Here is a 24624-nt window from a genome sequence, read left to right as displayed (position 1 = left end):
CTGTAAATGTCACCGCAGCGACGTCACACGAGCCTACGGATGTGAAGAGGCGATGAGCCCGGCAGCAATGACGCACGTCTGAGCCCAATCACAGAGCTTTTGGGCTGACCTTTGACCTGTGGCTCACGGGCTATCCTCCTGGATATGGAGACGGGGCGGCGGGTGAGGTCCCGACACAGAGAAACAAGATGTTTCCCGTCTTCCCTCGGCAACCACGGCAGGTCCTCGATGGGATGGATGATTGGATTGTTTTTCCACACACAGCCAGCACCTCTTTCACTCTTTATCGGGGTTTTAACGGGATGTGGGAGGATGTCGACCTGATTTGCTGATTTAAGAGAGCAGCCGATCATCATTTGCAATCAGACCTGCTGTTTGTGTAGGTTTTAAATCCCAATTGATTATGATAATTTCCTAAAATCAGCCTCCAGCAGAAGCCTTTCTGCATAAATAAGACCGAGGAGGTGCACTCTGGAGCATCTGAGTCGGGAGAAAAATCCACCTGGAAGTGATTTATGGAAACGAATTCCTTGAAAGGCAAAGTTGCTCAACAAGTTTTCCCATTTCTACTTGTTGGTGGACGTAAGAATCAGATCAAATATTCAGATTTAATGATCTCTGCCGCCTTCTCTTTGTTCCGGAAACACTAACGAGCTGCTGACGGAGAAAAAAACCCTTTGTGATCTTTGAATGTAGGACAGGAAAGACTCTCGCAGAGGTCCCTGTTCACTCTGCCCTTCATCCTCGGCTTCCTCAGCTCAAATGGGCGTGACCAGATATCTTTATCTCGTTAATTTAAGTTAAAGTTTTGACGCGTCTTTGAAGATATAACATTGTTTTATATATCTGGACCTGGCCGGATATCTGAGTCCGCGCTACTTTTGGATGTTTCCCCCTTTACGTTTGTCTGCTCCGCTCTTCTTCACTGACGACTCGGTTTGTGTGCTGACATTCAGCCACGCCAGCAGGGGGCGCTGCACAGTTGCTGCAGATAGACAGATGTTGCACATGTGCGTGCAGGATGCTCGATGTGTCCAGGACTAGTTTTAAATTCAGCAGGAGGATTTGAGAGGCCGTGAAGAGGAGGGAGTCATTTATTCTCTGCTTCTCTTTGGCTCCTCCAGGATGAAAAAGCAGCTTTAGCCAGTATTTTCCTCCTCCACAACATAATTATTCTCTATAATAGTATCTGGTGAGAAATGTGCTGATTCGTCATAAATGTAGGGAGTTAATAAAATATTCAGTGCTAATTCTTTTTGGCCTCATTTCTTATTGAGTCTAATAATTAAATTACACGGGGATAAATCACATATTTGCAATACTGTTTTTTGCTACTTTTACGGACAGTTCAAGTTCAAACCTTCATGAGATGAGGATTCAAGCCAAGGTCATAGGTCAGAGTCTTTCGTGCCTTAAAGGTGCCTTTAGGTGAGATGTGTCATCACTGATGCGTGATGGGAAATCTGCTGACGTCCGCCGAAGAGTCACCCGGCCCGTGAGGGACACGAAGAGTCTCCTGCAGAGATAAACAGACCACGGCTCTGCTGGCCAGCACCACCTGCCATCACAGGCCGGGGCCGGAACGTCGGCAGAGATAAGGCTGTTTATCTGACTCAATTCTCTCCGAATCGCCTCTCAGAAACCATATTTATAATATTCCAGCCATCTTTTTTAACATGCTGACAGTGAATTGCAGTTGGTGGGCGTTTATGCATCTCGTCCTCACACTGCGGGGCTGCGCCAGCTGTTATATGTATGCACAAAAAGATCGACAGTATAGAAATGAAATGAGGAATTCTGCCTCCAAATGAAAGACTCCATCAAGGGTTTTGTGCCACCTCTGCACACTGGGAGTCGCCCGTTATTGTTGCTGTGTTTGTCCTGACGGCGCTGAAGCTGAGTGGGTTTGTCCAAGCATGAACGAATGACCTTGAGGGTGTCTTCTGACCTCTATGATCAGGTCCTTTCAAACTCACCCCTCTCCTTGTGACCCTGAGCTACACTGTGCAGCAGTTTGAGATGAGATGAGATGTGGAGCCACCTCCACTGCTGCCGACCTTCCTTCTTCCTTCCTTCTCGCCTGCAGTAAAATCTGTTTTCATTTCAGCCTCTGCGAAGCTGCCAAGAGAGGCGATAATGGAGCAGATAGAGGGAGTGTTGGAGAAACTGAAGAACTTGATCACATTTGTGCAGTGTTAGTCACCACTCTCACACTCCGGCAGAGCCCACAGAAATCCAAAATGGTCCCACTTGGCAGACCGGCACGGCGCTGCTGGCGCCACCTCCTTTTGTCTTTCCCAACATCTGAGCGCACTCCAGCGGCTATCTGCTCCATTGTGAGCGGAGCAGCACCAGGAGCTCTGCCAGAGGGGACCGGCCTGGTGGGAATAGACGCGGACTGGGAGCAGAGCCCAGACACCAGCAGCCGGTCCAACATCCACGCAAGAACACCTGAACAGGCTGCTGTGACACTGCTCTGCTTTTGTCGGTCTGTAGTCACTGTTGAGGTGCTTTTCTCGACTCCCCGTTTGTGGCATTTGTAGCATCGCGTGTTTACTTCAACCCGTCGTTTGTTGTTGTTGCACTGTTAGCCGTGCCGTTAGCCTGTGGCGCTAACTCCCCCGTCCCTCGGCGTTTTGTGTCTGGGCCAGCTCAGCCCGTCTCACTCCGATGACCGCATGTTTTCCTGCTGTCAGTCAGGACAAAAGTGACATTTTATTTATTTATTTCTTAACATTTGCGTGTTGTTTTTTTCCCCCAAGGACGTGCCCTCAAATCCTCGGCGTCCCCCGCGAGGTGACGATCAGGGCAGAGTCGCTGCAGTCCTCCGTTGTTTCAACATTAAACTGACGCAGCTGTGCAGTTTAGAATTCGGGTTCAGTCTGTTTTTATCCGGTCGTCTGGATTTCCACCTGAGAGCCGAGTCCTGATGACCTGCATCAGGGTGAGCAGATACTGGAGCAACAGGAGTCGTGGGGGCCCCAATAAATTGAAAGTCTCTGAGTCATCCTCCTGCTCCCCCCCCCACACCGCTTTGCTGGCGGAGCGCTCCGGAGCCACAGATCAAAGCGCTCACAGATTGTTTCTACATCCAGAGTTGAGAACTCCCTCACTGACACATGGTCTGGTCAGGAGGAGGAGGAACAAACACATACACCCTGCGTGCAAACCATTAATTTTAGCACTGTGTGTCACTGACCTGCTAACTTCCCATCCCGTGTGCGCTGGTAAAAAAACATTTTTTTGTGTTATTTAATCAGGAAATCAGAGCCAGTATTTGTTCCTGCTGGCTGGTGATGGTGGTGATGGGACCCTCTGAATGTTGACGGTCGTTACAGGCTCCTTCTTTCCCTCCTTCTCATCAGCTTCGCTCAGGACGCTTTTGAGAGTGACAGCTCCATCTCTGAATGTCGCGTGTCTGATATTTATTAGTACCTGCTCTCAAAAGAGCCCCAGAGGATTTATTAGACAGTTGGAAGAGTATTGTAACAGTATGCAGAAAAGAGAGAAGGTGGTTATTCAGTTAAAGGTCAGCCGCTTTGTTGGTCCTGCTAAGCCCGACAGTGACCACATTATTAGCCGTACGGTAGCTCACTTCAGGAACGGTACTGAAATTCACTTTTGTAAGTCCTATCTCAGATTTGGACTTTGACCTGCGATTCACACGACACAAAGGGAACAAATGTGATGCAGCACCTGTCAGAACTGGTACCAGTTTGCTGCTAAGCTCAGTTCCTATTGATTTCTCTGGGGTGTAATAGGGTCAGTCGCTAATCAATCAATCAATCAATCAATCTTTATTTATATAGCGTCTTATACAATCAAAATTGTTTCAAGGCGCTTTCCAGAGTCCCAGGGCCTGACCCCAGACAAGCAACAGTGGCAAGGAAAAACTCCCCTTTAACAGGAAGAAACCTTGAGCAGGACCAGGCTCATGTAGGGGGACCCTCCTGCTGATGGCCGGTGGGTAAGGTAAAGAGAGGGAGAGGGGGGAGGACAGGCAGAGGATAGGATAGGTAGGAGAGGAGAGGAGAGGGGTAGAGTAGAGGAGAAGTAGAGTGGAGGTAGAGGAGAGGAGAAGGAGGAGGAGGGGAAAGAGGAGAGGAAAGAAGAGGAGAGGGAGAGGAGAGGAGAAGGAGGGGGAGAGGAGAGGAGAGGGAGAGGAGAGGCACAGAGCACAGAAACACACACAAAAAAATATGATGCACAATCACTTCAGCGGGGCCGGAGGTCATTATGCAGCTCCGAGGGCGGCGATACCTGTAAATAAATAGGGGGGGGGGAGAAGCAGAAAAACTACACAAGAATCAGCATAACTAGTCTGCTTGATGAGGAGAGGAGAGGAGAGGAGAGGAGAGGAGAGGAGAGAGAGAGAGGAGAGGAGAGGAGAGGAGAGGAGAGGAGAGAGAGGGAAACCATGACCCAGTGGAGTGACAGAGGCCTGTCAGGTGATCATGTTTCCGGACCCCGGCAGCCTTGGCCTATAACAGCATAACTAAGATGTGACCTAATGATTAGACGACCCCCTAAGTATGATAATTTGTCTGTCTATGATAGTAACTGGAACTACTGAATTAGTAACAATAAGCTTTTTCAAAGAGGTAGGTTTTGAGTCTGATCTTAAAAGTAGTGATGGAGTCAGCCTCCCGTACCTGGACAGGGAGCTGGTTCCATAGCAGGGGGGCCTGGTAGCTAAATGCTCGGCCCCCATTCTACTCCTGGAAACTCTGGGAACCACAAGTAGACCAGCATTCTGAGAGCGGAGCGGTCTATTGGGCTGATAAGGTGTCACTAGCTCCTCCAGGTAGGATGGAGCTAGGCCTCTGAGGACCTTGTAGGTCAAAAGAAGGGTTTTAAAAATTATTCTAAATTTAACGGGCAGCCAATGAAGCGACGCCAGTACAGGAGTTATGTGATCTCTTTTGTCAATACCTGTCAGAACTCTGGCTGCAGCATTTTGGATCACTGGAGAGGCTTCTTAAAGAGTTGTTTGGACACCCTGATAATAAAGAGTTACAGTAGTCCAGCCTGGAAGTAACAAATGCATGGACTAACTTTTCGGCTAATGCTAATTGGCTGGAAAGGTTAGCTTCCCTAGCAGACTCAGTGGGTGTGTGTTTGTGTGTGTGGTTAAAGGACAGGCAAATTTAAACAGTTGATGGATGTCAGCCTGAAAAGTGCTAAGTACTTTTTGGAGGTTTAGGAGTTTCCTCCCGCAGTGACAGATGGCTTCTATTAAAGTTTAGAGGCAATTAAAGAAAGCGAGGAGGAGAGTCTCCTGTCATCTGTGGTCACGCTGGCTCTCCTCCGCGTCGCTGCGGAGCAACACGTGAACGGATCCAGCAGCTCAAACGTTCCCATTTAATCAGCGGCGGCTGCGATTAGCAGCGGCGGCGGGGATTACCCCAACATCTCCAGCTCTGGTGGAACCAGCCTCTATTTATCTCAGACGAGTCAGCCGATCAATTCGGCAGGCAGCCGTGCACACGGGAGGAGACGTGGAGACTGTTACCTTGGAAACGACGCAATCTCCGTTGAACGGCACTCAGCGGGGCCCAGACAGAGATGTAATGGCAGCCGTGTGTTTAAATGTCCTCTTCAGTAGCCTTTTATGTGAGGGCTGTAAGTGGACTCAGTCATCTCACTTCAGTTTCTTTGTATCCAAGATTGCTTTTAAGACCGTCTCCTGATGGCCTCTGATGATGTTGTTGTGCACGCAACTGTCGTCTAACGACTTTCTCCCTCTCTCCTTTTCTCTGTTGGGTGTCTCCCTCCCCGTCTGGGCTCCTCCACTTCCTGTCGGGCTCAGGTAAGTACCCTGTTTCTCTCATACCACCCCCCCACCCTCCCCTGGCCTTGGAGCTGTGTGCTGAGGGTATTTAACATAATCCAGAATCAATCCAGAACCTTCCAGACACGCAGGTAGATGTAATCTGCTCCACCTACAGGCCGTCCTTGTTTATTTGACAAGAGGGGGAATTAAATGATGTGATAATGCCCTGGGTGACCACTCTGGGCAGACGGCAACCAGCCAGTTAGCTGTTACCGGCTGTAGCTGTGAGACATAAACATATTTCAATGGTAAAATGATGAGCAACAGCACTGCACACACAAAACCCTTTCTCCTGGTTGGTTGAGGGGCCAGGTTCACACCCCACCCCGTGTTATTGCGCCCCCTGGCGGCCTCCTTTGCCGCTTTTAGAATCTCTTCTGCAGTAATGTTTATTTCCTCGCTCGGGCGGTTTTTCGGCTGTTTTCCGCTCAGTTTATGCAAACCAGGCTGAGCTCTGCTGCCAGCCCATTACTGGACGGATGCAAGGCTCCCAGCAGATGTCCCCCTCCGCCTCTTTAACCTTTCCGCCCTCAGATTGTTGCGTGAGGGGTCCTGTCAGCAGGACGCTCGGCCACAGATGGCCTGTCATCTCTGACGGGCGCTCAGGCCTCCTCCACAACTGCGCAGACTTCCTTCTGCTCCTCTCCTGCTCTACCACAACTCTCCACTAGATGGTGGAGCCTGGTCGGGAGTGAAACTGTGGCTGAGCTGACGGAGGAGGGAGGCTCTCTGCGTGTTTCTCAAGGTTTCATCAGATTAAGCGCTTTATTTGGAAGCGGGAAGGTAAACATTTGCCTTTCTTGATCCTCCCAGTGAGCCGCTCGCTGCTGCAGAGGGTGTGTGTGTGTGTGTGTGTGTGTGTGTGTGTAGATCTCCACCCCGTTAACATCCGTCACTTGTCTCAGCGACACATGTTTCCTGTCACTCTGTCAGCGACTGTCAGACCTGACAAACGCTGCAGCGACAGGATAACCACTGAAACCACCTATTTCACCCCTTCCTGGAGTTAACATCCGCTCTGTAACAGCCGATTAAACTGGCCGGGCCGTTTGAATTTAATTTTAGTAGAAAGGTAAGAATAGTAATAAGCAGTCGTGCAGGAGGGGAAAAGGTTCCAGGTTCTGGGACTCTACCTTCCATCTAATCACAGATATTTATAATAATGAGTGCTGACCTCCTAAACTGCTGAAGATCAGATTCTCGAACTGCCAACACTTTGGATTTTCCAAAAAACTGCTTTTAGCTACACGTGCACGTCTCTGGAGTCAGGAAAAGTGTAACTGTCCAAACCTTTGCTGTTTTTTTTAAAGAAACTCACTTCATCTCTTAGAGGAAACGGCAGCGTGTCAACTCGGCAGCCTGCTGGAGGGGCCCCCAGGAGCTCAAGGAAGAAAATAATAGGTGTCCTAAATATCAGCTCTGACTGTAGCTGACAGACCCAATGAGCATTCATCAGTTCCGTCTGCACAGGTTTCAGATTCCTGCAACACTCACATGTCAGGAAACCGACTCGTCTTAATCCTCTAATCTCAGAACAGACCCGCGGGGGTAAAAACAGCCCCAGTGGGTCTGGGAGGGGCTGTTGTTGAACTGGTCGTCAGGCAAACCAAATTTTGTGGAACCGCGCGCACACGCGCACAGGTTGAACGCCGTTGTCATGGTTGCATCCAACAGCTGAATCTCCAGAAACAAAAAAGGTTCCCGGGTCCCGACGCGGGCGGGCACTTCCTGCTTCCTGCTGTGTCGCCAGTCTGGGCGTAGCTGGAGCGCTCGTTGTGTGGTGAGGAGTGCGTTCGCGGGGAATTTGGGCCGATTATTCACTCTGCTGGGTGGCACGTCAAACACAGTTCAGATGGATGTGGGGGGGTCTGTGAGAGCCCGTCCCTGGCGGACGGCTGTTGGTTCAGTTCCAGCTCAGCCGTCCTTGAAAGCCATCAGCTCTGTAATGAAGAGATGCACAGTGGGACGGCAGCCTTTCAGCGCCTCCTCCCACAGCGGCCCGATACGAGCGTCCCTCCCCCTCCCCCGCTCTCTAAATTTCCATTCTCACATCATAGCCCACTTCCCCTCCCACGCTGAGCTCCTCCAGCTCCCTGCATGGATTATTGGCTCCGCAGGGGGCAGATAGTTCCTCACAGAGGAGGAGAGATGCTGCAGATACCCCAGCCGGGTCTCGACCTGGGAATCAGAGGGGTCTCTGTGATGATGTGATGCGGTTGCTGCAGGTTCTCCAGCAGAGCCCTGATCCAGATGTGCCCAGAAGCTCCATATGTGCTCTCCACCATCACAGCTCCGCCTCCGGGCGCCAGCGCGCCGTTTGAGGGTAACTGTTTGGTGAAGTGTGACTGGTTGGGGACCCCCTGCCGAGGTGGAGATGATTGAAGCTGGAGGGAAGAGGAGGTGCAGCAGCACATCTCTGTCCCGTAGTTAGAATAGAGAGATGAGCAGCCCCAGGAAGTGGAGCGTGTTTGTGGGGGGGTCAGCGAAGGTCACACGGGTGGTTGTTTCATTTAAAATAATAGCCTGCGAGGCAACCTTTGATTTTTGAGTGAAAATCTGGTATTTAATGTGCAAGAATCAGGCCCATTTCGTATCCATCCGCACTGCTGCCGATCCTGCTGGGGGGGGGGGACTCCAGGGAGGTCTCAGACTCATCTGACTTATTGTTTCTGAGCTTGTTGGTACATCACACCCCAGGTGACACCTCTGCCTGTGTGTGCGCGTGTGTGTGTGTGTGTGTGTGTGTGTGTGTGTGTGTGTGTGTGTGTGTGTGTGTGTGTGTGTGACGTCCCGGAGCGTGCGTCTGCCATTTCAGTCTAATATCTGGTCGTTGGCGCCGCCTCCGTGAAGGCGAGGGAATATGTACAATAATGTTCTGCTCTCCCCGAGGGCGCCGTCCGACACGTTCTGTCAAAAACACATTTCACACTTTTATCGCTCACATTTTTCCGCGGCGCCCAAAACGAGCTGTGTTATGAGCCGCCGTGACAAATGCGGCGCCGACATCCGTCACGCGTCCCCGTCTCCAAACCTCCACCCACGTGGAACGGCTGAAACCGGCGTTCTTAATTTTACGTGCTGTTTCCCTCGGTTTTAACGACGAATTAGCTGTATTGTTTAGCAGAGCCGGACGAAGCTGCTGCCGTTGCATCATTAAGTTTCATTTAACTTCTTTCATTGCACCAAATGTTCCAGTAAAGAGGGACGTTTGGGGCCATAATTACGACCTGTTCGGACCCTCAGAGAGCTTTGCTTCCCTCTTCCTCCCGTTCAAATGGCTCCAAATGAGGACAGGGTTTATTTTAGAGACATTGGTTCGGATCCCTCGTCTTTTCCTGACCTTTTGGAGTGTTTTCAGACCCAAGGTGTTCCTTTACAGGCTTATTGGAAGCAGAATTGGAGCATTCCTCTGAGGACCGAACGAGGTTTTAAAGCTCCAGCAGCAGACGTGAGGAACCAACCTTCTTTTGGGTCGCGGCGCTTCACGTGCGCCCGGTCCGTGAGTTTGGAGTTTTTTTTGTTTGTTTGTTCTGGTGAGAAAAGGACAGTAATCCAGCAAAAAGAAGGATCAAATTAAAGATTCCCCCGGCTTAGGAACAACAATTGAATAAATCCTGGCTGGCTGAGAGCTCCGTGCATGTGCACAACATCATTTCTTTGTTCTCTCTTCTCCCACCGGCTGCTTTACTGGCTCCATTTCCGCAATAAAATACATATTTATATTCCTTCCCACCAATCTGAGACTTCTGGAGAACAACATTTGTGCTTTTGTTGTGAATGTTCCACTTCTGCTCTTTGTGTATAAAGGAAAAGACAAGAAAGAGGAACGTTTTGATTCAATTAAAAAAAAAATTCTTGCTGTAAAACCAAACCGAGATAATGAGAGCAGCTGTAGAATGATGACTTTGCTCTCCATGAAGGCTCAGAGTTAATTACAGGCCGTGAATAATTGCAGTGGGGGGGTTGTTTGCCTCCCGTCCTCCCGGGCAGGGGAAGACGGACGCGTTGGGTCTTTCTTATACGCCGGTTTGAAAACGAACGCACTCGCGCTTTTGCAGGAGCACGAGTGTGTTTGCACAAGTCACTGTGCACCAGCGCGGCAGGTTCTCCTTCAGTCTGCCCCGCTTTGATCTCAGAGTTCTGCTTTGAAGTACATGATAGAGCGTGGTAAGAAAGTGGGTATGAGCTCCTTTCTAGCTCTTTTACTAATGTGGCTACATCAGGTGTCACCACCTTCAGCTTGTGTCATGCAGCAGAAGGACGGCTGAGATGCACCACCTGTGCGTTAAATAGTCCTCTTCACCACAGGGACGTTCCATTCTGTGGGGACTCGGAGCATTTGAGGAAGAGAGATGGGTCTTTTGCTAAGTCTGACCCAGCTGTCTGTTGTCGTCCCGTCCTGGTCTCCGCACCTTCACGTGGAGCTGGCGGCCGAGCCGCGTGTTTCTCACGCTGTCCTCACTCGGCTCCAGGTGCCAGCTCGATTGTCTCTGGCTGCAGGAACACTGTAGCTCCGTTACCATGACGCATGTTTCCATTAGCCGCATCTGCCTGCTGCTTAGCACGCTAACATCCGCCACTCTGCAGAAGAGGAAGAAAGAATAACAGAATAATAATAGAGTCTGCCCCCCCCCGTTTTTTGATATTTAGACTTTAAATCCATGTTTGGATTTGTGCGAGGCTGCTCACCGTCCATGCTGACAGCAGGGTTTTTGTGCATCCTCCCTCTGTATGTTTAGCAACAAGAGCGCGGCGCGATGCCAGAAAGGTCTTTGCAGATATGAATGATGGGTATTTGGCCGGGGTTCTCCTCAGATGGGATTCAGGAGGGATTTGTTTTTCATTAGTGTTCGCCTTGTCGGCTTTTCAGACTCCGTCTCTCCAGGCGGCACTCATTTGTGACATTTTGTTCTTGTTAGTGTGTGTGAGGGAGGAGCGAAGGGAGGAATGAGCGGCCGGAGAGAGAGGGATGTTTCTAAAATGAGAACTCACGGCTGGCTCAGCTGTTGGATGAGCTGGCTGCACATCAGGAACAGACATGACTGATGAACCTTCCACCGGTGCCCGTAAACATCCCAACACCTTTGTTTTGGGACGGCTTCCTGCTTCTGCATCGAACCTTTGGAAAACATATCGACGGGTTCTGCTGCCGCTGCTGTTTGCCTGCGATTCCTCTCGGGGGATAAAATGCAGTTGAATAAACAAATCATCCGTATCAGCAGGACTCAAGCGGAGTCCATCTGCTGGAAAAATCAATTTCCAGTCCTGAAACTCAGGCGGCCGCTGCAGCCTCAGTGGGTCCGAGGGTGCTGCCAAATCATCCTCTCTTGTTTTTTAGCTTTGCTGCGACTATAAGGGAGTGTAAAGTTTGCATTAACACCCTTTACTGGCTCTTAGAGAGTGTGAGACAAGTATCGGGCGCTTCTTTTCCAGAGTAATTAACGGCCGAGTGAAGGACGAGCGCTCACACTAAAAGCTTTAATGCTGCAGTGCTCATGTCACCATGGGAGACGCTCTGTCCTGTTCCCGCCTTTCCTCGAGTACCATCGTTACTCAGGATAAAAGCTCTTTGATATTCCTGTTGTACAAGACAGCCACTTTATTAGGTCCATTAAAAGGTTGGGCCCTTCCTCAGAGATGTTGGTCCCTGTTGAAATCAGCTCGTTGCTGCAGAGCTTTAGCTGCACATTCATGGTGTGAGTCTGCGTCCCACCATGGAGGCCGCTGGAGTACAGTGAACTCATTGATCTGAGCTCTGTGACATGTTGCATTAACCATCAGAAGATGGTCCACCGGTGTTCTGAAGGGATGGACGCGTCAGCATCAATACTCAGGAGGACTGCAGCCTTTAAATGATGCTCATCTGCTACTAAGTGGGCCAAGAAAGTATCCTCCTCATCGTTACACCACCGGCCTGAACCACTGATACAAGGCAGATGGATCCATTCATTCATGTTTACACCAAATTCTGACCCGACCATCCAAAGGTGGCAGCTGAACTCGAGTGGATTGGTGGCCCAGATAAAGTGGTTGTGAGTGTATAACAGCACAGGCTGTTTTTCTCAGCACATCGGCGTCGTTATGTTGCTATTTCCTAACACAGCGGCTGCGAAGAGCAATAATTCTCCGCCATCCCGAGAAAGTCCTAATAAGTGTTATTTGTTCGCCAGCGTTTTTCACTCCTGGTGATTCTTTGCCATTCAGGCCAATTTCGCCATGACTTGAAGCTTTTAAGACACCTTTTTCAGAGCAGAGCAGCTAAATGTAATAATGTCTGTTATTACGTGACTTCCTTTGTGTGATCTGCTGTGGCTGATGTGGAACACTTCATCCCAAATGCACCTTCTCCATTACGTGCTTCTGCCAGCTCCTGCAGCACATCAAGCACCTCTCATCACATTGAAATGCTCGTTCCTGCGAGCTCTCTGTCATTAACCCGAAGCACCATCTTGCTGTTATGATGTATACTCATATATTACAGTGGTTTTTTCCAGGATTTTGTCTCTCAGAAGTGTTTTTCACCGGCGACAGTGAGGTCTTAACTGTGCCGCTCTTCAGACAACAGAAGGTTGTTGGGTCCAACTTGTTCCAGTTGTGTAACAAGGCTGGTTAGTTGTGTAACAGGCTAACCTGCTGACAGCAGCAGCGTGGCAACAGCTCCCAAATCATGGATGATACATGTGTTGTCAGAGTGATTTAACATGTGCGACAGAACACCGGGTCTCCTGTTTTTAGCTACAGCTCTGGACAATTTGGCTGACTAATGCTGAGCTGCTGCTAAATATCAGCCCAGCTCTGGCCTTTAATGAAGGTTTCACTCTTCTTTTATGTGATCTAATGTTTGAGCCGCACAGTTTCAAACAGAGGTGCCCCAACAGAGAGCCGAGTGCAATGGCACCATTAAAGGCTTAAACTCCGCTGCTCCCTCAGCACCTCCGGCTCTTTTTGTTCACCTTCAATTCATTTTAAGCCACATGACAAACCAGCGTGTGTGTGTGTGTGTGTGTGTGTGTGTGTTGCTGCAAAGGTAGCAGAGATTTTCCAGTCCAGGAATACCTGGAACATCTATCTCTGTCTGATCGTCTTCGGAATGGCGATGACCGTTTAGTACAGCTGCAGACTCGTTTAATCTTGAGTAATAATAGTTTATTACAGAAGGAGGCCTGTGGATTATCTGTCCGGCTCCGCAGGGCCGAGCCTGCGATGTCATTTAGGAGTTTCATTAGCGTTGAAGGGGATATTTGTTTTCGGAGAACTCAGGTTCGCATTTCAAATGCTCTTTTTGCTTTGTCTTATCTCGGGAGGCTTCGAACCATTTACATTTGCACACGTTACTTCTGCCCATGTGTCATTCGGAAGCGGTTCTTCTTATCGGCCCGCGCTCCGTCTTCACAAGCGTCGGCCGAGTTTGTGGGGGAACGGGGCGATTTGTGGGCAGTTCGGCGGAGATAAAGTGGAGCGGCGTAAACAAAGCAGCGGCGTTTGTGATAAAAGTACTGTAGGGAATCAATCAGTGCGGCGACACACACGCTCGCCGTTCTGTCTCTTTGGGAAGTTTTATCAGACTCCACAGACAAACTGCTTCCATCACAGGAAGAGGTCTGAAATTAAAGTTTGAAGTAGAATTCAAAGGTCACCTCACAGCGTTTGCGTCCTTATTCTCTTATTTTGGTAAAAACAAGCCTTTCTGCTCTCCTGTGACTCGTGCTCTATTACCTTTTCTTGTTGGTTGCAGTTATTTTGGGTTTTCTTTTGAGAGTTATTATTATTTTCGGGCACTCGCAAACACTCCGGCAAAGACGGCGAAATGTGTGGAATGGGAGCAGGAAAACAAGGGAAATTAAGCTAGTTACTGTCAGGAGTTTTCTCTCGTCCTCTTTTGAAAATTAAAGGCTCAAACTCTGCTGCGAACCCTAACCTGGCTTAAGGAACATCATCATTAGCCCAGAAGAAGCTCAGGTCTCAACTCAAACTGCAGAAAAGAGCAACATTCTGTCCTCCAGATTAGCTCTGGCCTCCAGTCTGTGCTCTAATGATGGTGAACGGTGTCAGCAGAGCTTCAGAACTCATCATCGTTACAGTGACGTGTTCAGGCCAAAGCTGGAGGTGCTTCCATCACAGCCCACCGCCACAGAGAAAGACATGGAGTTATATATATCAATATTTAATGGGATTCTTCAGCCGTAACAAAAGTCCTTTAAACGCAGGGAAAAAGTCATTTTGGCGGCGTTGGAAGCGCAGTGTTTAATAAGTCCAGAAGAAAACAAAATCCCATTAGGTGATTCAGTGAAATTAAATCAAAACACCAAGTCGATTAGAGTGTGTTTCTTGAATAAATTAACATTTTCAGAAGCGGCAGACGGACATGGAGCCATTAAAGTCTGCATGAGTGCAGTCGTGACGCACAGAAACCAAGACTGATTCTGTGCGTGTGGACGCGGGACAGTGGAAACTAATTAACTGATCATTAGCAGAGGTGTCACTGACTGTTAGCCTTTTAGATCAGAAGTGTTCTAACAGCAGTAGAGGACGACCAGTCATGCACAGGCTTGACTCATTGTGTTTGAAGGCTCTTGGAAAAAGGTTTTACTGTCTGCTATTTCCAAAGGCTGGAAACTGTTGGTCCCCCCCTCGTATGTCTGCAGCTCAAAATGTCCTGAACACTTTGTGGAGCTGAGGCTTCCGAGAGCCGGGGCTGATGGGAAAGCTGTCCATTAGTTGTTCATTTGAAGCAGGCTAGCAGCGCAGGTACAGTCTGACATATTACTACTCAGTCTGGAGAAAAGTAGTTCTCTCAGCAGGGCTAAAGGAGGTGGTGCAGCATGCTAACGGCAGCCGAACACATGTTGTCCTGTCTTCAGAAGATAGAACTCACCCAAAGGTGATTGTGCGGGTTTAGCTTCTCATAACGCACCGAATCACGACATTTGTGCACTGGCTTCATGCCAGAATGCTGATTTTTGAAAATGTTAATCGTTTTTTTGCATTTCGACGTACCCGTCTTCGTAACGGATAATCTGAGCGATCTCTTTCAAAAGTGGCATCGAGCCCATCGCACAGCGTATCCAATGGTGTATTGCCTTGTGTGGAAAGTGCCAGTAAAACAAAGGAATCTTTTTTCCAACGTGATAAACCATTATTTAGGATTCATGCATCCCAAGTCTCCATCTCCAAACCCTCAGGCTGTGCACCTGCACCATTTTGTGTCATTTCATATCCAGAAAGTCCTGATAAAACAACTAAAACGGTGTCATCCAATCAGAGAGCAGGCAATTATGTCATCACATAGAAGAAAATGAGCTTTTTAATTACTTGATGAGCGGCTTTTTTCGTCTCAGCGGATGATTACATTGATTCGTGAGTAAAGGCAACATTAGTTGCGGCCCTGTAGCCATTAAAGTGAAAAGCACGGGACAGAATTGCCGTTAATCCGCCGCTCCTCAAGCGAACCGATGTCAGGAAAACACGACTGACAATGGATTAGTGTTAATAAGCAGCCTGACACGTGGTATCAGGCCATTCCAGACCGCTGTCCTCTCAGAGTAATGAGTTCAGACCCGGCGAGGTTCCCCCGGTGTAGTTTCAGTCTACGTCCGATCAGGAAGGTTAAACAAGCTTTCAAACGAATCTTCTCTCAGTCCAACGTTCGGGACGTTTAATCTCTCCATTCAGGTTCAAGGCGCTTTACATTGAGGACACGTCTGAGGAGGCCGGTAATCCTCCTATTTATCTTATAGCCTGTGTAAATAACTCCCCAGCTCAGCCCGTTTTTCCGGCTGTGGGAACCTGCAGGAGGACCTGCGGGTGGATGTGGACCCAGTGGATCTGTCACAGCCTGCGTTACTCTTTCATACCTTCTTATTGGGCCTATGGGGAGGAAAGGACCAGAGCCATTCCCGGCATCCCAACGGGACAAATCTTGGTCAAAAGATAGACTTTACGAACAAAAGGGAACTTTAGGAAAAGATGCAGCCACTCGGCGCGACTGTTGTCTACACACAGCTGGAGTGTTGAGCCAGACCTGAATGGGGGGGTAGCCTCAGCACCGGCCACTAAAGAGTCCCTAAAAACGCGGCATTTGTAGCTGAAGTGGTACAGCTGCAGGATTAGGTGAGTTAAACCTTCAGGAAATGAGGCGGTTTTAAAAGAAAATTAATTAAAATGGTTCTTTGAATAAAACTGCTACAGAAATGAAGTGGAGACAGTGTAAATATTAATTACCCAGATAAGTAGACGTGAACTGTCAGAATTTGCAGAGAGCTGAAATGTTCACTTCTTTAGCCGTGACATGGTAATTATTAAATCTCAGCCTCACATGGCTGGAGGGACATGGTGAGGAGACACAGGAGCAGATCCCCCTGCTCATAAAGGGATGAGGGATGAAAAGGGCCACATGGAGGAGCTTTAAGATAATGAGTCTTCATCTGCAGATCAGACAAGACAAGACAGCAAATAAGTTCCCTTCCAACAGGAAGTCTGTGTAGATTCTCAATCATCCAGGCCATCGTATCCATGGTAGCTGGACTGGGTTTCTTCTCTTGAAGACGTTTCACCTTCTATCCAGAAGGCTTCTTCAGTTCTGAAATCGCTGGAATGGCTGGGGAGAGAGCTTGAAAATATATAGCTCCTGTGGACCATTGGCATGTTAATGATCTGGGCGGTCACCTGAGAGTCGTTAGCAGGGTCGTTGGTCGGGTCGTTCACCTAGTTTCCAACAGGAAGCGTCCCTTTTTTTCTGCTCGTAAACGATGGAGGAAACTCTCCACTGTGGGTAAAGAGACGTGAAGGATGAAGTGGATCCAGTAAAGACTCCGCAGGTGACTCACAATCATTTCCAGCTCTTTTAGCTTTAGATTTAGATTGATTATTGCTTGATTTCCCGCTGATGCGCCCTTGAAATGACTCTCATAAAACAACACAACACAAACCTTGAAATCAACTTTGATTGCTCTGTTTTGTTTCCTCTTCCTGCGGTTTGGACCGATGTTGGCACCGCGTTGGCTCCTTCTCTACGCCGACGACATTGCCCTTTATTTCACTGCACCTCGGTTCTCATTTACCCTGGTTTCCCCTTCACCGTGACCTCTGTTGATGTCAGAAACCCAACCAAGACACAGAAAACCATAAAATCATGGCTACTGGTAATTCAGTTCCACTCTCTCTTCCTTCATTAATTCCCCGTTCAAAACTTCATTAGTGTCGCTTCCTCCTAATGCCACATTTTTCCGTGACCACGTGTTTGACATTACCAGCTTAATGAGTGATTGACTCTAATTGGGAATGGCCAAACGGCATTGTTGTATATTTCGTGGGGGTTGAAGCTCAGGACAGACGGTCGCCTCACACTTCCTCCGCCCGTCCGCGTTAGCGAGCGGCAGCCTTCTCCCTGACAGCTCTACATAATGAGGCCGAGCGGGGGTGTTTACTTGTCTCCGGCCCCCCCCGGGCGCTCGTCTGGTGTCGGTTCAGCAGCCGTCACGTTAGCCTACACATGGTAGCGCGTGTGTGTCTGTGATCCAGATGTCAGCGCTGCTGCGCGGTGCACACGTGCGCTCAGGTGAGACCGGAGCTGGGCCGGATGTCAGTCACACGGCATCCAGCTCCTTTTGTGTGATTTATTCATGATTTGCTGCTGTTTTGTCGGCTCAGTGAAGCGCGCACACACACGTGCACTTACACATACACACGCTGTTCATGCAGTTATACACTTGTTAATTAAATGCCCGTTTCATCTTAATCACGTCTGATTCCCCTGAGAGATTTTCCATTTAGCATTTTGACTCTAAATGTGTGCTATTATCTCCCTCTTGACAAATTTCAGGCACCTTTTCGGTCTTTTTCTGCTGTAAACAGGTGCTTTTTGTGGAAAGTATTAAAATGAACGAATTCCGTGGGGTTATTCGACATTTTCCTAATTCCCGGGATACAAAACATACGTTTCCAGTTAATTGCCTCATATTGACCCATTTTTTAGAGCACATTAATCCTCAAGTCTCACTGCAGTTCACTCCGGGAGCTGATCCCCGATCTGTGGGGACATGAGACTGTTAATGACCTGTGATGATCCAAAAGAAGTACCATCGTTATCTTACCAGGAACCTGCTGTAGTTCTGATTTGAGAAGGCCCACAGCAGGCTGGTACCAAACCTGGGGATTCACATCCCTGCTCCACGTCTGGACATTTGAGGAACATGTCCCACTCGAAAGCACCTATAAATTAGGACCTTGGAACGTGGTCGAGCTCGTCGTCAATGTGAAGAATTCAAGGCACCAGCCTGCGAGTGTGTTGACAATTTCTCTGGCTGAATTTAAAAATGTTATTTCACAGTGTTTCTTGGCAACGTACGTGAACTTTAATGGCTCTTTAATGCACCGCTGCTGATGTTTTTCTAGACTGTCCTTGAATTGGTCGCCAGTGTGTGAAATGAACCTGGCCCGGTTCTGCTCGGCCTGTGTTGACTGGATGCAGCCAGTAAAGCTCCTCTGCTGGATGCGTGTTCTTCAACACAAATGCTTCTTCTGAACCCTCAGAACCTTCTCTGATAAACCTGCTGGTTGTGTAACAGAGATAACAGAGAAACAGCAGATAGTGATCAAAGGCTCAGGAACTGGTCCAGAGAACGTAAAGATCAGCAGGTGGGCGCAACGTTTCCATGGTCACATCGTGATCGTGATGCTGGAGAACATTGTTGCTGCAGCTGACCCGCATTCATCTGATTTCTTTAGATTCAGATCCAAGGATGGTTCAAAGTTCAGAGTTTCTCTGATGAGAACTTTGGAAAGTGTGTTTACATTTCTACACCTTATGATCACTCAGGACATCAGGACACTTCTATGTTCTGGTTTCGGTGTCAGAACCCTTGTCAGGTCCATCTCCATGCATGTCTTCAGAAGCACAACCTTGACGATTTCCATGTTTCAGATTTCTTACTGGCACAACCTCGGACAGCTCCATGTTGTTTCATGTGTTCAGAACCTTGGACAGCTCCAGTTCTCAGTTTCAGAACCTTGGACAGCTCCGTGTTCGCTCTCTCCCCGTTTTTCAGAACCTTGGACAGCTCCCGTTCTTTAGTTTCAGAACCTCGGACAGCTCTAGTTCTCGGTTTCAGAACCTTTGGACAGCTCCATGTTCTCTCGTCCTCGGTTTCAGAACCTTGGACAGCTCCATGTTCCTGCTTCCTCTGTGTTAGGACTTTGGATGACTCTGTATTCTTGTCTCCTCTGTTAGAACCTTAGACAATTCCATTGTTTCCAAGACTAGATCATCTTTCTCTTTTAGTCGCGTTGGGGAATGTGACAGATGGCTCCAGATGTTCTGCTCCTGGACAGTGAATTATCCAGTGCTTGATGCGAGGCCCATCCAGAGTTGCTGCCGGAGCCAATGATTCTCTCTGTCACGATCTGTTCTACCCACATGGGGGCACGTCCAACACCGCCCAAAACCCCCGACTTTATTTACACGCCGCAGCGGAGCTGCAGTTCCAGCGGTGACAGCGAACGATTTAAGGCTGCCGATGGAGCAAAAGCTCTTAATTGCGGTGACGTGTTTATAATGGTGAAATATTAATTGCTCCATTATCTCAGCAGTCATTAGCTCTCGTCTGTCACCATCAGCAGGGTTCTCCGTGGCAGTGACAACGGCCCATGTACATTTAACACGCTGACTTATGAAAGCAATATTCCTCCTGGACCTGGCTCGTCCGTCCTGCTCCCAGCGCTCCAAATAACTAAATGAGCTGTAAGGAAAACTGTACAGAACGTTCCGGAAATTAACTATGTATGACTGCTGCTGCCGCGGGATGAATGTGGCGCTTTATTGCAGGTCGGCTTTGACTGGCTGCTTAATGTTTTACCCTGGTCTGCGATTAACAGTGCAGATACCATCGTGTGTGTGTGTGTGTGTGTGTGTGTGTGTGTGTGTGTGTGTGTGTACAGGCAGATAATACAGATTACAGAAACTAAATTACGCCATTCAAGACCCTTAATTGCACATTAGTTTGCACAAAGTTGTATTAAGTAAATATAAAACACTATTCTCCCACAAATATTCTTTCTGATACTTTTTTCCTGGTAAATTAAAATAAAATGTGCATCACAAATACAACTTTATCTGAACAAACAAGCCATTACAACTCTTCCTTTTATGTGTGATTTTGATACATTAAACACATACAGAGAAGCATTTGGTGTAGATGGAAGTGGTGAAGATCATTGTGGGGGTTTAAAAGTCACAGAATTCCCAGTTAGGACACAGAGTGGGGGGGCAGAAGGAGGTGGGTGATTACAGAAGAGGCAGCAGAGCTGGGCCAGAGACAATTTACAGTTTTATAAAACAATTTTACACTTGATTTAAGGCAGAATCAAATTGGATTCTGATGAAAATTCATATGTTGTTATTGAACTGTGGGAATTGATCCACTTTAGTCAACATTTCCTGGAGCTGAAGGGCCTAAATAAGAAATAAATGTGGAAGAAAACTCCCAAAGGACCAGATCACACTGCCGATGCTGTACATCACTGTGTGTGTGTGTGTGTGTGTGTGTGTGTGTGTGTGTGTGTGTGCTCACATTTACTACATATGGAGTACCGAAATCCTATTTCTTCTTGCAAATGTGGAGACATGTTTGCATAGTGGGGGCCATTTGTGCTGGTCTCCACACCTTCAAAGGACTGTTTGATGGGGAAGCCTTGGCTTTAACCTTGAAGTTAGAACTGAGTATTATGTCAGTGAAGGTCCTCACAAAGACAGAAATGTAAGTATGTGTGTGTAGTTTTCCTTTTAACAGCAGCACAAACCTGCATGTAAATAAAAACTCGCTTGTTGCTTTATAGATCAATCAGCCGACCGACTGCCTGGTTCTCTCGTACCGTCCGGGTCAGTGAAGCGGCGCAGCGTCTTTGAGAGGGCAGCCATCGTTGATAAATATGTGTGTTGTTTCACCCGCTCTGCTTCATCTTCGTCAGCCTGAGCGTGGCAGAGCCCGAGCTGCCGATATGAGTTTAGTGTCTCGCAGCGGGTTTGACGCGAGGGGCAGATAAACGCTGCTCAGCCCTGAAATCTCTGCCGCCGCCATCAGACGGAGCGCCACGACCTTCCGTTACCATGACACTCCATCAATCATGAAAGAACGCTTCGCAGAGATGATTAATTGGGTTTGAGTAAGAATGCACAACAAATGCAGACGCACACGCGCGCACGGGCCTGCTACAGCTTATCCACAACATGTTTTGTCCTCATTGGCAGATCCACGGTCACAGTCGGCAGCGTCGGTCCCGTTTATTTGGGTTCAGGCTACAGAGTAAAGCGGAGAATTGATTTGCACAGAGAGAAAAGGGCAGGACTGATTCAGTCGTTGTTGGCTGGGAGACAAATTAAACGCAGCCTTGCACCCAGTCGCTGGCCTGGACCAGGGACAGGAGCGGCGGGGAGGCAGCGGCAGCGCCCGGGGTCCGGGTCCAGATGTTGAACCACTGGCTTCCACACGGAAATAAGCGGTTTGGGTTTTTTGGGGGAAGAGGAAGCAGAAGAAATAAAACCTGTGCTGGATTTTTAAGGGTCTCTGACTCCTCTTGCTAGTTGATGCTCTACGTCCTCTTCTTCAGCTGAAGAGGAACCAGGGCGTCGTTTTAGAGGACGTTTTAAAACCGTTAAAGTAACGAGAGGCTGAGCTTTTAACACAGGAGTTCTCCTCACTTCCGTCTCTGGGGAAGAAGGAAGTCGCTCCTAACGGGTAGTAAACCTGTTAATGGAGGTTAAAGTCCGACAGCACTAATGAATTAATGCATCTGCCCGAGGTTTATGCATTAAGGTAACGACTTAATTACACGTTCCATTTTGAGGTTCTTTTGTTGGAAGATGGAGAACGGAGAGCGGCGACACGCAGGAGTGCTGACCTCGGCATCTGGTGAAGGAGCCACCCGAGCATCTCGCTGTTATTTAGCAGCCCTTCGCCGTGCCTCACGCTGCACGTACGACCCCCCCCCCCATCCCCCCCCAACCCCCCCAATACTCCACCCCTGTTTGGGACGAATACTCCACCCCTGAGTTACTGCTGTTCACTGTCACATGCCACAGAGCCGTGTGTGTGTGTGTGGTGTGTGTGTGTGTGTGTGTGTGTGTGTGGAGGAGAAACAGATTCCACATCCACCATTTCAGCCATTATTTGAGAGGAAACATGCGGCTAATGGAAGGCGGCTCCAGGACTGGCCTCTGCTCACGGGGTCGTGCTCGCAGGTCTTCACAGCTCCATTATTCTCCTCTTTCGGCAGTTTTAAAATTGGTGGATTTAAAAAAAGGCCGAATGCGTAACCTTTAAGTACACGCGGCCTCCGAGGACTAAAGTTGAAGTACGAAAGCAGCTGGTGAATGTCAGAGAGGATCGATACGCGCGGAGGCCACGCTGCCCCTCTCTGACCTTCCAACTTTTAAATGTTCCTCAAATTAGACCCACGAGACTCCAGGAAGTCCAGAGGCCGTCGGGTCTCCACCTCGGCCCATTTAACCCTCCTGATGGTTCGGTGGGTGTTTACGGCAGGAGGAGGAGGAGCTTGTGCCTCCCTCCGGCCCGTCTCCCTCTGATCTCACCAGTGTTCTGCTGCTCCCCGCGCAGTAATCCAGCATTAATGAGGAGCGGACGCTCAGTGGTACGCGTCTCTCTCGCTCCCAGATATCGTGTTTAGCCACAGCAGGAAGAAGCTTCCTGTTTCCCAGGACTAGACCAGAGCACGTGCACCAATACGAGCAGGAAAGCTCCACAGAATGAGCTCCAGCCCTGGTTTCTCCTTTATCGCCATCTTGCTTCATCTCTCTCTCTTATGTGTGTGGAGCAGCAGCAGTGTTTATTTCTGTGATGAGGAGAGTTTAACGACAAGGCTGGAAAATCTGTCCTTTTCCAAGCAGGAGCTGTGTTTCAGGGCTTTCCTGTTCCAGACGAGCTCCGAAGACTCGATCAGAATTAAGACGCAAGGCGCAGACTTTAGGAGCACGTGTGTGGTGCAGCCACTGGCGTCTCCCCACAGTCGCCAGTGCTTTTAATCAATAATCGTGTTAATCTTGTTGTCCGGAGCGCTGCGTCCCCGTCAGGCACGCGGGAGCATAAATAACCTGCTGCTGACTGATGCGGAGCGTCGGACGAGCTGCTAATTAAACGTGCAGCAGTTCTGCAGAGCGGCAGCTGCCGTCTCTCTTCAACATTCGGTCCATTTCACCTTTCCTGTCGCGTTTGGAAGGCGTATCCACCCCCCCCCCCCCACCTCTTTACTCCTTTCACATGCAAAACTGGAATCCCAGAGCAGCTTTTCTTTTATTATTATTATTATTCCTTTTTCAATCTTCCCAGAAGCGCCGTCGGGCCAACCAGCCCACTTCTCCCATTCCTTCCCTTTTTCATAAAAGAGAAAGTGGAAGGCAGAGGCTGGATTGTTGTTAGGATGAGATCAAAGCCGAGAGTAATTCGGCATTCTGTGCAGCCAGCGCTCGGGAAAGCAGGCCACCTCGCTCTGGAGGCTCAACATTCCTCTCTCACCGTTAATCTCACACCATCGGCTTGATGTCTCTCATTCAAACAATTGATGGTGGGCGACTCGTCCTTTACGTCTTCTTTCCTCTGTCTCCGTTCTCTGTGTCCATTCACATCCCAACCCACCGGGACTGGTGGAAATCTCAGTGGGAGTGTTGGAAATCCCAGTGGGACTGGTGGAAATCCCAGTGGGAGTGGTGGAAATCCCAGTAGGAGTGGTGGAAATCCCAGTGGGAGTGGTGGAAATCCCAGTAGGAGTGGTGGAAATCCCAGTAGGACTGGTGGAAATCCCAGTAGGAGTGGTGGAAATCCCAGTGGGAGTGGTGGAAATCCCAGTGGGACTGGTGGAAATCCCAGTGGGAGTGGTGGAAATCCCAGTGGGACTGGTGAAATCCCAGTGGGAGTGGTGGAAATCCCAGTGGGAGTGGTGGAAATCCCAGTGGGACTGGTGGGATCTGTGTGCTTGTTTTCACCTGGTGCCGACTGTTCTGCTCTCAACTCTTCTGCTCAGTATCGTTTCATTTTTCACTGCACATGCACCCCCCAACATAGATGGTTGCCATAGCAACATTGGTAGAAATTGTTGGAAGTCATGCACAACTGGGCTGTGCAGGTACGTCTTGAAATACTGAAGAAATTCTGATTAGTAATAATCATTAGTCCTGGATATTATTTGAATTTGGCTTCTAGGACCTGTCCCATGCCCCCCCGTGACCCCCATGCCCCCCCGTGACCCCCATGACCCCCCGTGACCCCCGTGACCTCCTCGGGTGTCTTGCCTATGTTGATGAGAGGTTCCAGTGGCTCTGGAGGGAAACACTAAAGCTGATTAGTTGCATGTTTTATGTTACATCTCAGGATTTTTGCTTATTTATCGACAGAAAACTGAAAAAGTCGTAAAAAAAACCCATAAAAAAGGTGAAGTGGTGATGATGATGATGATGATGATGAGGGTGATAGTCATGAACAAGTCTTTGTCTTTTTTTCTAAAACTACCCGACATTGATGCAACGCAGCAATAAGAGGAGGACCTGGAGCACCGTGGGCTCTCTGTGTGTGAGACAACAATAAGCTTTACAAATGTTTTATGAGGAAAGGAAACCAACCCATCATGTTTGTCGTGCCTGCAGGACGCCAACGTGGTCACGTTTGTTCCCGTGCTTGTCAGAACCTGGAAAATGGAGCTCAGATGCAGCTCAGCCGTGTTTACATCTGAACGGTTTGAGAACAAAGCCCCCGTCCGGGAGCTTCTCTGTCCCTTCATGTGTCCTC

General features: G+C 48.9%; 1 protein-coding gene across 1 annotated transcript in view; it reads left to right on the top strand.

Annotated features, from left to right (window-relative positions):
• The first annotated feature begins 5574 nt into the window (after nt 1-5574).
• Nucleotides 5575-24624, top strand: part of asic2 (acid-sensing (proton-gated) ion channel 2) — a 60856-nt gene continuing 41806 nt past the window's right edge. The window contains exon 1 of the mRNA XM_057014852.1: nt 5575-5622. Coding sequence (XP_056870832.1) covers nt 5590-5622 — 33 coding nt within the window. The 5' untranslated portion in view covers nt 5575-5589. The remainder of the gene's footprint in view (nt 5623-24624) is intronic.

This window comes from Takifugu flavidus, chromosome 18, assembly GCF_003711565.1.
Source record: "Takifugu flavidus isolate HTHZ2018 chromosome 18, ASM371156v2, whole genome shotgun sequence".
NCBI lineage: Eukaryota > Metazoa > Chordata > Actinopteri > Tetraodontiformes > Tetraodontidae > Takifugu > Takifugu flavidus.
The sequence above is the reverse complement of the archived record's forward strand: the minus strand, read 5'-3'. Positions and strand labels throughout refer to the sequence as shown.